The sequence below is a fragment of the Balaenoptera borealis genome (assembly GCF_965194805.1).
Source record: "Balaenoptera borealis genome assembly, chromosome: 2".
In the NCBI taxonomy this organism is placed as follows: Eukaryota; Metazoa; Chordata; class Mammalia; order Artiodactyla; family Balaenopteridae; genus Balaenoptera; species Balaenoptera borealis.
In genome coordinates, this window is record NC_138867.1 from 111,238,443 (window position 1) to 111,251,004 (window position 12,562).

Below are 12,562 nucleotides of genomic sequence, written 5' to 3' on the forward strand. Positions count from 1 at the left end.
TGGTACAGGTGTGGGACAGGTTCTCCAGCACACTGATGGTCCATATACAGTTTTCTCCCAGAGTGGATACACACCTGGGCTTTCCACAATGTCACAAGGCTATCTTGGCTTTCAGTGACCCTGGGCTTTTTTACATCTTCAGAGAAGGAAGATTTTATCCCACAAAGATCTTGCCCCCAGAATATTTATCTGTACAGTAGAGGGTATAATGAGTTTCCTGCCCTGTCCTAACACTCACCCCACTGCCCCCAGGGAAGGCCACATAAAGGAAATACCTGGCACCCCAGAGCCGCCCGGAGGAATCCCAGGACCGTTGGTGATGCGGGGGCCGCTCCAGTAACAATCATCCGCACACACCCACCAAGACCGGCCTGTGGGAAGAGAGAAGAACCTGCCAGAGTCTGTGTTGCAGCAAGTGGAGTGTAGCTCACCTGGGCCTCACCTAACATCAACGTTCAACAGCTGTACCCTACCTGGACCCTAGGGTTGGGATCAGAGGGGCAGCCTGAGGCTGTACAACACATGAGCTGAGGAAGCCCCCTTCTCCTTCCAAATGAATCAGCCCAATCAGCTTTGCAATCCAACCCACAATATGGCCAACTCTTTTATGTGTTTTGAGATAAGGGCCATTAATCTGTGTGGCATTCTGTAATTTTGGTTCTCCCTTTCTTCAAATACACAGCTATTCCTTCACTCTCCCATCATTTGCAAGCATCCAAAACAATTACTGAGGACAATTTCTTCCCACTTCCACCTTAATGGCATGGCCTTTTTTCATTTCTAAATCAATGCCATGGGCTATTTACTATGCACTGCAGAGGTAAAAGAATTTTTAAAACACTTTGTTTCTGTAAGTTGAGCCAAGAGATTTTAAATATTAATTTTCATAGCTAAAAATAGAGTAGTAAGGAAAAATGAGTACTGGTACAAATTAACTACAAATTCTTTGAGTAATGCAGAGCTTTAAAACTTTAGTGAGGAGACAGGAATGAGTAATTCATAAACAGCTTGGTTTAGGAGAGGCTGAAGAGATGGGAAACACAGAGGGAAAGGAAGATTCTTGGTCATCTGGCTAGAAGCTTGTGCTACTGGAAAGCCACTGTGGCCAAGGCTACAGGGAGGGGCAAGAGAATATTCGAGCCCCAAGAGCTCCTTGGTGAACCTGACTACCCAAGGGCAAAGCTGCCCTACTGCCTATAGAGGTCAAGGAACTTACTTTCCAGGAGTCCTTCTTGCTGGTTGCCTTTGGCAAATACAACACATCTCCAATGAACAAAACTAGGTCCTTTAAAATTTCAGTGGTAGCTTAAGCTTTGATTTCATTAGCAAAAAGTTACTATTTTATAAGATTACACACCACTGGGATGAACTTCTCTAATTCTTCTGTAAGGTCACCCATTGGACACTTGGGTGCCACTCTATCATCACTTGTTCATTTTCTTACCTGAATCTTATGAAAGAAGAGTTCATCCCAGATACTATCATTCCTGATGATTCCACTCCGGACCTCAGCCTGTTTACGCTTTGCTGCAAATTCCAGGAGCCAGCGCTTTAATGATGTGTCTGCCTGGCTGAAGATCTGAGGAACAGAAGTTGGAAACAGCTGTAAAGACTGCAGGTCCCACCTCTAGACACACCCCCAGGAAGAAGGCCTAGATTGGCCAGCAGAGAAGCCACACTCTATTTCTGCCCCTGCAGGAGGTCACTGAATGTGTGACATCCAGCTAAAGGTTAACGCTACCAAGGCCCAGGCACGTTGTTGGGAAAGAAGCCCTCCGCCCAAAATCTCCCAACCAGGGTTTTGGAGAATAGGAAGAAAACAGGAGAAGGAGGGGTGAGAGTCAGGGAATACAAGAGAAGAGGCAACTTCCAGGACCTGGGGCTGGAGGTGTAGAAAGCCTGCCTGGGGCTCCAGCCTCTGTCCAAACAAGCAGATATGCAGCTGCTCAGCCTGGCCAGAGACTCCCCGCGGGGCTCACCTTGTCGTACATGCGGTTCAGTAGTCGTGGGACCACAGGGAAGATGGTGGGACACAGAGCCTTCATGTCGTCTGAGAGGAGGCGGATGTCTCCCTGGAAGAAGCCGACGCGCCCTCCGTGGCAGTAGACGACAGACTGGAAGAAGTGGACAGGAAGGGAGGAGTCCCTCAGGGCGGTCACTCCTGGCTGTAATCCAGAGCTGTCCAAAGCTCTGCCCCACATCGAGGGTGCCTGTGACCCCCTCACCCAGCTCTGGCTGCTGCCTTGGGACACTGAAGAAAGCCATCAGAGGTGACACCCCCCCCCCCCACACACACACCCTCCCCACCAAGTCCCACTCAGACATGGAGAGAAGAAGCAGGAGACAGGGTGGAATCCTGAGCCTTTGGGAGATGCCAGAGCAGCCAGTCTCACTGGTGCCTGCCCCTTCATGCTTACTCCCAAAGCCTGGACAGGGGCCTCCCTGGGGACTCAGTCTCTGAGCTGTACAACACCCTATCGGTGTGTCCGCTCCAGGTCTCAGAGCACCTGTGGTCTTCCCCAGGGATACCTCAGCAACTCTGGAAGGGTATGCAGTGCCCACAAGTAATGGAGGTGCTGCTAATGTTGGCGGTGGGAGGCCAAGGCAGAGCCTGGCTGGTTGCTAATGGGACTAAGATTATGCCAGGGACTCCTTTCTGTCATGCTCAGAGCAATTCTATACGGGAAACAGAATTTCTAATCTCTGTTTTACAGATGAGGAATGCAAAGGTCACAGAGGTAAAGAAAGGGATTTGCCTAGAGTCCCAAAACTAGTTCACAGTAATTGCTGGCATTTGAATCCAGGTCTGGAAAGCTTGAAAGCAGGCCCTAGTATACCAGACCTCCCGCAAGGCAAAACGGGAGAGGCTTAGGAGATAGTTTATGCACAGGCTGGTCCCTTAAGTGACACACACGGATAATTCTTTGTCCCCACAACCTAATAAGGACTCCTCCATTCTCTCTGTGTCTCCACAAGGCCTGTCCTAGGTCCAACCATAACACCAGTCCCATCCACAGCCTGAGGGGCCATGATAGTTTGACTCCCCTTTCAACTTTACTGTCTTGTTTTCTTTTTTAGGAGTTTAGTGAGTGATGAAAGTTACAGAATATAGGTGTTTGGGCCATAAATGGAGCCATACTATACAGAGCTTGAATGGTAAAGCACTTCTGCAGAGCTGCAATGCTCTCTGAGCAGCTGGGGCCTTTCTCAGCCAAGGTGTGTCCACAGGTTAAGACAAGCAGGCCTGGGTCCTCCCTGGAGCAGTGCTCACAGGAGGGACAGATCAGGGGGTCCAAGGTCCTCTGACCCCTCTGACCCCTGTGGCACCTTCTGAGGACAGGCCAGTTTAGTTCTACTTCATGCTGCCAGTGACAAGTGTGACACCCTGCTAGGGTTCTGGGTTCTGGGCTCAGACTGTGCCTCCCTGAAGCCAGGGCCTTACCTGCACCATTCGCTCAAACATGTGTGCTAAAGGCAAATAGGAAATGTGCACATCCGCACAAGTGGGAGCCCACTGACTCTGTAAGAAAACAGAAGGAGCCCAGGCAAGGCCCGGTCAGTCAGGCGGGCGTCTTACCTGGATGACTCTCTCAAACATGTGAGCCAGAGGCAGGAAGGAGATGAGCACATCGTCCTGTCTCGGAAAGATCACTTTCTGCAGGTGCCGGGCATGGGAGACAGAAAGGAAAGAAACACTGACAGGAAGACGACAAGAGAGTCATAAAACAATAAAGAGAAAATGACCTGGAGGGGCAAACATGAAGAGGGGAAGGGCAGTGGGGAAGGGGGGACAGAGAGAGCGGTGAGATGACAGCGAGAGAAAAGTGAGAGAGAGAGGAGAGAGAGGAAGATGAGAGGCGCAGAAAGAAAAGAGAGAGAGACAGAGAGACAGGGCAGTGTAGGAAGCGGAGTGTTAGGTAGAAGCGCCAGTGGGTCTAGGTTATCTGCAGAAGCAAAGAGCCAACTGAAGCACACATAAACCAGCAGAGTCGAGCTCCGCAGGGAAGTCTCCTCTGGGAGGGCCTGCACCTCGTTCAGTCTTCGCGCCAGACCGGCATGCCTCTCCCTCCCCACAGCTGCAGGATCTGCCTCAGGCCCCATTTCACCAGCTTTCCTGGGCCACCCGGACAGCGATTCAGAGGGTCTCAGCCTGTTGGCACTTTCTGGTCCTCCTTCGAGAGAAAGGGGCCAAGAGAACCCTAGGTCTATGCCTACTGGGGCTGGGGTACGTGCCCCGGACAGAGGCGTGGTGGGTGGAACCAGGCCTCATAAGCTACAGCCTGGGAACATGGCCTTAAAGCGGATGGCCAAGAGGGACCCCACTCTCCAGGATGGGTCTGACCTCAGGGACATGGGCTGCCCTGGCCAGGGGGCCCCATTCAGGGATGAGCTCTCCTTGGCTGACTTCCCTGCTCTCCGCCCTTTTACAGAGGTCTTCAGTCTCCTGGGCTGGCTTTTGGATGAGTTTGGACAAGCCCAGGGAACCTTGCTCATGGCTCCTGGTCTGGGCTCAGCTACCAACAGTGTCTCACAGTTTTCCACCAAAATATATAACAAATGGGCATATGCTCCATAATGCCACCAGGCATAAATGTGGATAGCGATTTTCTCCACAGTAGAGACAAAGCTTAATTTATAGGAAAAGGTACATTCCTTTCTCCTTAAGGAAAGTGTAGGACATTCAGACACTCACCACTTGTGGAAAAAGGTCCTTCTTTCTTAGCCAGTTAAAAAGTGCTAACATGCTTTTGTCAGGCCAAGTTATCAAGCTTTTTTGATTTTAGATTTACCATTTTTAGGTACAGCCTTAAAAATTAGCAGTTGCCATTGTTTCTCAGACTCTAGTAGTCCTTAAACACAAAATGACTGAATTAAACCCTGACCTACTTGGAAAAACAAGTTATTAAGGATTACTTTTAAATAAAGGTATACATAAAACCACAGGTATCTTAATTTTTGAAGTTAAAAATGAAAAATAGGTTTCCACGTTTTTCTTTCTGGGATCTGAGCACTCTCAGAAATCAACTGAATATTTACCAGGTATGGATCATTTCAGTGTTTGGGGTTAAAAGTATCTGTGAAAGTGAGGTTGCTCTAATGAGAACAGAAACTCCTGCCTGTGAAAGGCAGCCCGGATTGTATCAGGGAAAAAAAAGAAAACCCAAAAAACCTCTGAGGCTTGAGGGTGTCCTTGAGAGACACCTGCATTGGTGAGTCTACTTTATTCACCTCTGTCACTTTCAGAAAGCCTGAGAAATCAGCCACCACGTTCCCATGGGTGAGCATCGCACCTTTTGGGTTCCCTGAAAGGAGAGAGCAAGAAGGAGAATTAGTGGGAAGCTCAAGGGCCACTCCTTGAGAACAGCACTGGAGTCACCAATCCCAGACACCCAGAGCTGTCCACGCAAACCTCTGGCCTTCGTCCACAGCCGCCTTCAGAGTCCCAGGCAGATGAAAGCTGTGTCAGGGACCTTCATTCTGTAGACACTTGAAGCCCATCTTGAGGCTCCCAGGTGCTTGAGACCAGAAGGCAGGTGACACAGCTTGGAGTCACCTCAAGTGCCTCAAGGAGTGCCTCAGGCCTGATGGGTTGGCCTGCACCTTCCCTTCTGCCTTCCTCAAGGAGCACAGGCTCTTGGCCTCCAGTCTCCTTATATATATACCCAGTAACCTATGCCACTCTCTGGGCCTGAGCAGTTCTAGTGTCCAGAATCCAGCAGTCAACTGTGCTGGCAGAGGACTTCCTTGCTGCATCCAGCACCTGGAAAGGCCCCAGCTCAGGCCAGGCTGGAGGTCCAGACTGCTGGGGCAGCCCTCCTGCCTGCTCACTGGCAGAGATGGGACATGGATTTCTTGCTTTGTCTTGACACGACCTTTCACTGCTGCTCATGAGGAAGCTCGGGGCTGCTAGGATGGCTCAGAGGACAGAGACCAGGTGGGGACAGAAGGCACAGCAGACTGTGGAGGGAGGCTGTTGGCCATCATTTCATGTCAACGTGGATACAACACTGCCGCTGCTGCTGGACAGATCTGAGCAGGCTCAAATCCTGGCCTTGCCCCTCATTGCCAGTGTAACACTGGCAAGCCGTTTTTCCTCTCTCAGTTTCCTAACCTATAAAATAGGGACAATGACACCCACCTCATAGGGCTCTATAAGGTCTAAGGACACAGACATGTACAAAAGACATTAAATTAGAAGTTTCCACTGAGGCAGAAGATACAACAGCTGTGAAACTCCAAAAGTGAGGGGCCAGACCATGTGCAGAATTTACCCAAGAAATATCAAATAAACCAAAATGTTAACTTTGCAACCCTCACCCAGAAAGAGGTTAATAAAAGGGTTGAGTTGAGGTTAAGAGAGTATTATAGTAAATGCTACTGAATTTTTCACTTTAAAATGGTTAATTTTGTGCCATGTGAATTTCACCTCCTTAAGAATATGAATGAATGAGGAAGAATTTGTGAGAAGTATTTCTTCGGAGAGAGAGCTATGCTGAGTGCTACAGCCCATCAACAGGGGAGAAATGAGGGGTCCTCTCTCCCATCTCCAATCTGAAACCCAAGCTAACTCAGCTGCTAATGAGATTGCTTCAAAACCCCAATCATGTTCCCTACAGCTTGGGCTGGGGGGTTGGGTTGGGGAGGGGTCCCAAAAAGAAAGGTGAAGAAGGCCGTGGCTGCAAAAAAAATAATAAATCCCAGAAACTGGATATGGAGTCCACAGAAGGAACATTAGGTGGTGGTGGGAATGGTGTGTTAAAAAGAAATCTTGAAGGAAACAATAGCAAAGATCAATAAAACTAAAAGCTGATTCTTTGCGAATATAAACAAAATTGATAAACCATTAGCCAGACTCATCAAGAAAGAAAGGGAGAAGACTCAAATCAATAGAATTAGAAATGAAAAAGGAGAAGTAAAAACCGACACTGCAGAAATACAAAGGATCATGAGAGATTACTACAAGCAACTCTATGCCAATAAAATGGACAACCTGGAAGAAAGGGACAAATTCTTAGAAAAGCACAACCTTCCAAGACTGAACCAGGAAGAAACAGAAAATATGAACAGACCAATCACAAGCACGGAAATTGAAACTGTGATTAAAAATCTTCCAACAAACAAAAGCCCAGGACCAGATGGCCTCATAGGCGAAATCTATCAAACATTTAGAAAAGAGCTAAGACCTATCCTTCTGAAACTCTTCCAAAATATAGCAGAGGGAGGAACACTCCCAAACTCATTCTATGAGGCCACCATCACCCTGACACCAAAACCAGACAAAGATGTCACAAAGAAAGAAAACTACAGGCCAATATCACTGATGAACACAGATGCAAAAATCCTCAACAAAATACTAGCAAACAGAATCCAACAGCACATTAAAAGGATCATACACCACGATCAAGTAGGGTTTATCCCAGGAATGCAAGGATTCTTCAATATACACAAATCAATCAATGTGATACACCATATTAACAAATTGAAGAATAAAAACCATATGATCCTCTCAATAGATGCAGAAAAATCTTTCGACAAAATTCAACACCCATTTATGATAAAAACCCTATAGAAAGTAGGCATAGAGGGAACCTACCTCAACATAATAAAGGCCATATATGACAAACCCATGGTCAACATTGTCCTCAATGGTGAAAAACTGAAACCATTTCCACTAAGATCAGGAACAAGACAAGGCTGCCCACTCTCACAACTATTATTCAACATTGTTTTGGAAGTTTTAGCCACAACAGACAGAGAAGAAAAAGAAATAAAAGGAATCCAAATCAGAAAAGAAGAAGTAAAGCTGTCACTGTTTGAAGATGACATGATACTATACATGATGCTACCAGAAAACTACTAGAGCTAAACAATGAATGTGGTAAAGTAGCAGGATACAAAATTAACGTACAGAAATCTCTTGCATGCCTATACACTAATGACAAAAAATCTGAAAGTGAAATTAAGGAACACTCCCATTTACCATTGCAGCAAAAAGAATAAAATACCTAGGAATAAACCTACCTCAGGAGAAAAAAGACCTGTATGCAGAAAACTATAAGACACTGAGGAAAGAAATTAAAGATGATACAAATAGATGGAGAGATATACCATGTTCTTGGATTGGAAGAATCAACATTGTGAAAATGACTCTACTACCCAGAGCAATCTACAGATTCAATGCAATCCCTATCAAACTACCAATAGCATTTTTCACAGAACTAGAACAAAGAATTTCACAATTTGTATGGAAACACAAAAGACCCTGAATAGCCAAAGCAATCTCGAGAAAGAAAAATAGAGCTGGACGAATCAGGCTCCCAGACTTCAGACTATACTACAAAGCTACAGTAATCAAGACAGTATGGTACTGGCACAAAAACAGAAATATAGATCAATGGAACAAGATAGAAAGCCCAGAGATAAACCCACACACATATGGTCACCTTATATTTGATAAAGGAGGCAAGAATATACAGTGGAGAAAAGACAGCCTCTTCAATAAGTGGTGCTGGGAAAACTGGACAGCTACATGTAAAAGAATGAAACTAGAACACTCCCTAACACCATACACAAAAATAAACTCAAAATGGATTAAAGACCTAAATGTAAGGCCAGACACTATCAAACTCTTAGAGGAAAACATAGGCAGAACACTCTATGACATACATCACAGCAAGATCCTTTTTGACCCATCTCCTAGAGAAATGCAAATAAAAACAAAAATAAACAAATGGGGGCTTCCCTGGTGGCGCAGTGGTTGAGAATCTGCCTGCCAATGCAGGGGACACGGGTTCGAGCCCTGGTCTGGGAAGATCCCACATGCCGCAGAGCAACTAGGCCCGTGAGCCACAACTACTGAGCCTGCGCATCTGGAGCCTGTGCTCCGCAACAAGAGAGGCCGCGATAGTGAGAGGCCCGCGCACCGCAATGAAGAGTGGCCCCCGCTCGCCACAACTAGAGAAAGCCCTCGCACAGAAACAAAGACCCAACACAGCCATAAAAAAATAAATAAATAAATATATAAATAAATAAACAAATAGGACCTAATGAAACTTAAAAGCTTTTTCACAGCAAGGACACCATAAACAAGACAAAAAGACAACCCTCAGAATGGGAGAAAATATTTGCAAATGAAGCAACGGACAAAGAATTAATCTCCAAAATTCACAAGCAGCTCACGCAGCTCAATATCAAAAAAACAAACAACCCAATCCAAAAATGGGCAGAAGACCTAAACAGACATTTTTCCAAAGAAGATATACAGAATGCCAACAAACATATGAAAGAATGCTCAACATCATTAATCATTAAAGAAATGCAAATCAAAACTACAATGAGCTATCACCTCACACTAGTCCGAATGGCCATCATCAAAAAATCTACAAACAGTAAATGCTAGAGAGGGTGTGGAGAAAAGGGAACCCTCCTGCACTGTTGGTGGGAATGTAAATTGATACAGCCACTATGGAGAACAGTATGGAGGTTCCTTAAAAAACTAAAAGTAGCACTACCATACGACCCAGCAATCCCACTACTGGGCATATACCCTGAGAAAATCATAATTCAAAAAGAGTCATGAACCACAATGTTCACTGAAGCACTATTTACAATAACCAGGACATGGAAGCAACCTAAGTGTCCATCAACAGATGAATGGATAAAGAAGATGTGGCACATATATACAATGGAATATTACTCAGCCATAAAAAGAAACGAAATTGAGTTATTTGGAGTGAGGTGGATGGACCTAGAGTCTGTCATACAGAGTGAAGTAAGTTCAAAAGAGAAAAACAAATACCGTATGCTAACACATATATATGGAATCTAAAAAAAAAAGTCATGAAGAACCTAGCAGCAGCACAGGAATAAAGACGCAGACCTACTAGAGAATGGACTTGAAGACACGGGGGGTGAGAAGGGTAAGCTGGGACAAAGGGAGAAAGTGGCATGGACATATATACACTACCAAATGTAAAACCGATAGCTAGTGGGAAGCAGCCGCATAGCACAGGGAGATCAGCTCGGTGCTTTGTGACCACCTAGAGGGGTGGGATAGGGAGAGGGTGGGAGGGAGGGAGATGCACGAGGGAAGAGATATGGGAACATATGTATAACTGATTCACTTTGTTATAAAGCAGAAACTAACACACCATTGTAAAGCAGTTATACTCCAATAGAGACGTTAAAAAAAAAAAAAAGGAATCTTATCTGCAGGCTGGTTTTCCCCCAAAATCAGGGGGGAGCGATACAGTGTATACCAGAGACAGAAGCTGATGTGAAGTGGGGAGCAGACAACCAAAGGAAGGGCACTGCCTGCCTCTGGAGAAGAACTCCTCGAAGTGTCCATGAAACGGAGACTGAATTGTAAACTTCTGCCCAAAATCATTCTCCCTCCCTACTTCCATCTGGTGGGAGAGGGCAGAAACCTTCATTAGCAAGCTGGAGGAGGAGGAGAACACCGGACAGGAAGAGAGGAAGGCATGATCTCATGCCTTCCCCACCAAGCCTGCAGCCAGCCCTGGCTGAGGAGGGAGGTCTCAGTGAAGTGGACAGACTCATATTTTGGACCAACACTTGGAATTCTGAATTAAGATTGTGTTTGTGACTTACAATCCCCATGGGACTCACCTGAGAGGGACGAGATAAGGCATGAGATACCTAAGTTTTATCCAGGGGCAGACAAAGAGCTATCCCCACCAAGCAAGTTTAAAAGAATAAGTTTAAAAGATGGAGACAAAAATAAAGTTGCTCTCATAATTATCCCCCATGAGGCCTTTATGCTCAACCTACTGGTGAACTATTTGTCAGAAAGGAGCATCAGTAATGGCACCATCTCTGTCTGACCAAGGTGTGTGGTAGGCAGGGTTTTAACATGTGCTCAGGCACCTACACCCATACTGCAAATCGCAGAGGCGATCCTGGGGACACAGAAAGTTACAGGATTTTAAAAATTATATTTTCTAATACGTAGCTATTAAAATATCCTCCTTTTGAAAAGAAGATCCATGCACTTTATTTCACTGCTTGTCCTTCTTTCATCCCAGCATCTTTCCTAAAACCCAGGCCCATGTTAGGAAATATCCCTGAATTGTCTCCTATGTACAAATCCCACAGAGTCCCTGGGCCCACAAACTATTCTGAGAGTATCACCCAGAAATTTTCACCCATGGATTCCCAAATTCTGGAATTTTCTAAGGAACACCCCCAAAATACTAAGTATGAAATCAGAACTGTCACAAAATATGGTCCTGTGCTATACAGCTTTAGATCTGCTCGGTTGGCCGACTTACACCTAATATAATCTCAGGGGGGATGGTTTGAGAATTTCTAGAGAAACTTGTCTTCATTGATGAAAAATTTCTAAAGCCTCCACTCAGTTCAGGCCAGAACACACACAATGGTAGTAGTTATTCAATTCTGCTTAGTTAGACAAGCCCTTTTCCTCTCCAACATGATAAGAAAAGCTTACACCTTTTAGAAACAAATGTTTTCTTGTGGATATAAATGAAATTCTATAAACTTCTAGTGAGTTACAGAATTTTTAAATATTCCCAGAAATGTTCAAATTATTTCCTCAAGTCATCTCTAGACGTGGTCCCAAAGGATAAAGGAGAGGTGCACGTTGACAACAAATCCTGGGAGAAGACTTCAAGGTCCGAGTTGAGAGGTGAGAGATGAGCCTTCAGAAAGGTTCTGCCTACTTCTCTGATTCAGGACAAGAACATACCTCTGGTAGCATTTGTTTTAAACATGATATGGTAATTTTTCCAAGCTGCTCATGTGGAAGAACAGACTAAGCATTCCTAGCTAGACCTACGTGCCACCAAAGTTGCAGAACTGACGTGTCCTCTGGTTCTCTCCTATTCTGGTGCAACGTCAGTGAGAGGTGCTGCTAGCCAGGCCCTGATGTCTCAGCAGAATGAGACCTATGGTCCGTTTCCCAACTTGCACTCGTAAACTCGCCATCCTTGCACTTCACTTTCTCTTCAGCTACCGAAAGAAAAAAACTCCCCTAGTTTCAGATTCTGCAAACAGCATTTTGGCTTCAGCCAGTGTTCCTGGGTGGGGCACCCATGGCTGATATGCAGGAGGGCATTTCACTGGGTGAAGATCTGCCCTGGATGGATGTTGGTTCCAAGTAGGAGCAGATGTGGGGTGAAGCTGAGCTCAAGGTCTCTCCTGTAGGAGTGGGTGGGAGGGGGGCTGGGAGCAGTGTTGGGTCCTCTGGCTGAGGGCTCCCTGGCTGCTTGTTTCCGCTTTCACACAAAGGTGGGTTATAAAAGACACGAGTGACAGAAATGCTTTGGAAGTTGTATAATGCAGATAGAGTGTTCATGTCCCTGCTAGGGGTTCCCAAATCTTTTTTAGGATTGAGTGTTACTTTCATCAATGCCATATCCACCATTTTTTTAAACATCAAACTTGAGGACTAGCAAGAATACAAATAATAGCTATCACAGCAGCCAATTACTGAACACCAGTGTGGGCACTGTGCTAGGCATTTCATACATGGCAGCTCAGCTATTTCTTGGAACAACCCTATGCTATAGGTATTAGGTGT

General features: G+C 45.7%; 1 protein-coding gene across 7 annotated transcripts in view; it reads right to left on the reverse strand.

Annotated features, from left to right (window-relative positions):
* Window positions 1–12,562, reverse strand: part of ACSL6 (acyl-CoA synthetase long chain family member 6) — a 64,545-nt gene that overhangs the window by 19,951 nt on the left and 32,032 nt on the right. For 5 of the 7 annotated variants that reach the window (XM_082380781.1, XM_082380785.1, XM_082380780.1 and 2 more), the window contains 5 exons: window positions 5,230–5,303; window positions 3,578–3,655; window positions 1,980–2,114; window positions 1,445–1,579; window positions 276–371 (listed from right to left, as the gene is read on the reverse strand). In XM_082380781.1, coding sequence (XP_082236907.1) covers window positions 276–371; window positions 1,445–1,579; window positions 1,980–2,114; window positions 3,578–3,655; window positions 5,230–5,303 — 518 coding nt within the window. Of the gene's footprint in view, window positions 1–275; window positions 372–1,444; window positions 1,580–1,979; window positions 2,115–3,442; window positions 3,521–3,577; window positions 3,656–5,229; window positions 5,304–12,562 lie in introns of all 7 variants that reach the window. The other 2 variants (XM_082380782.1, XM_082380779.1) reach the window with 2 other exon arrangements.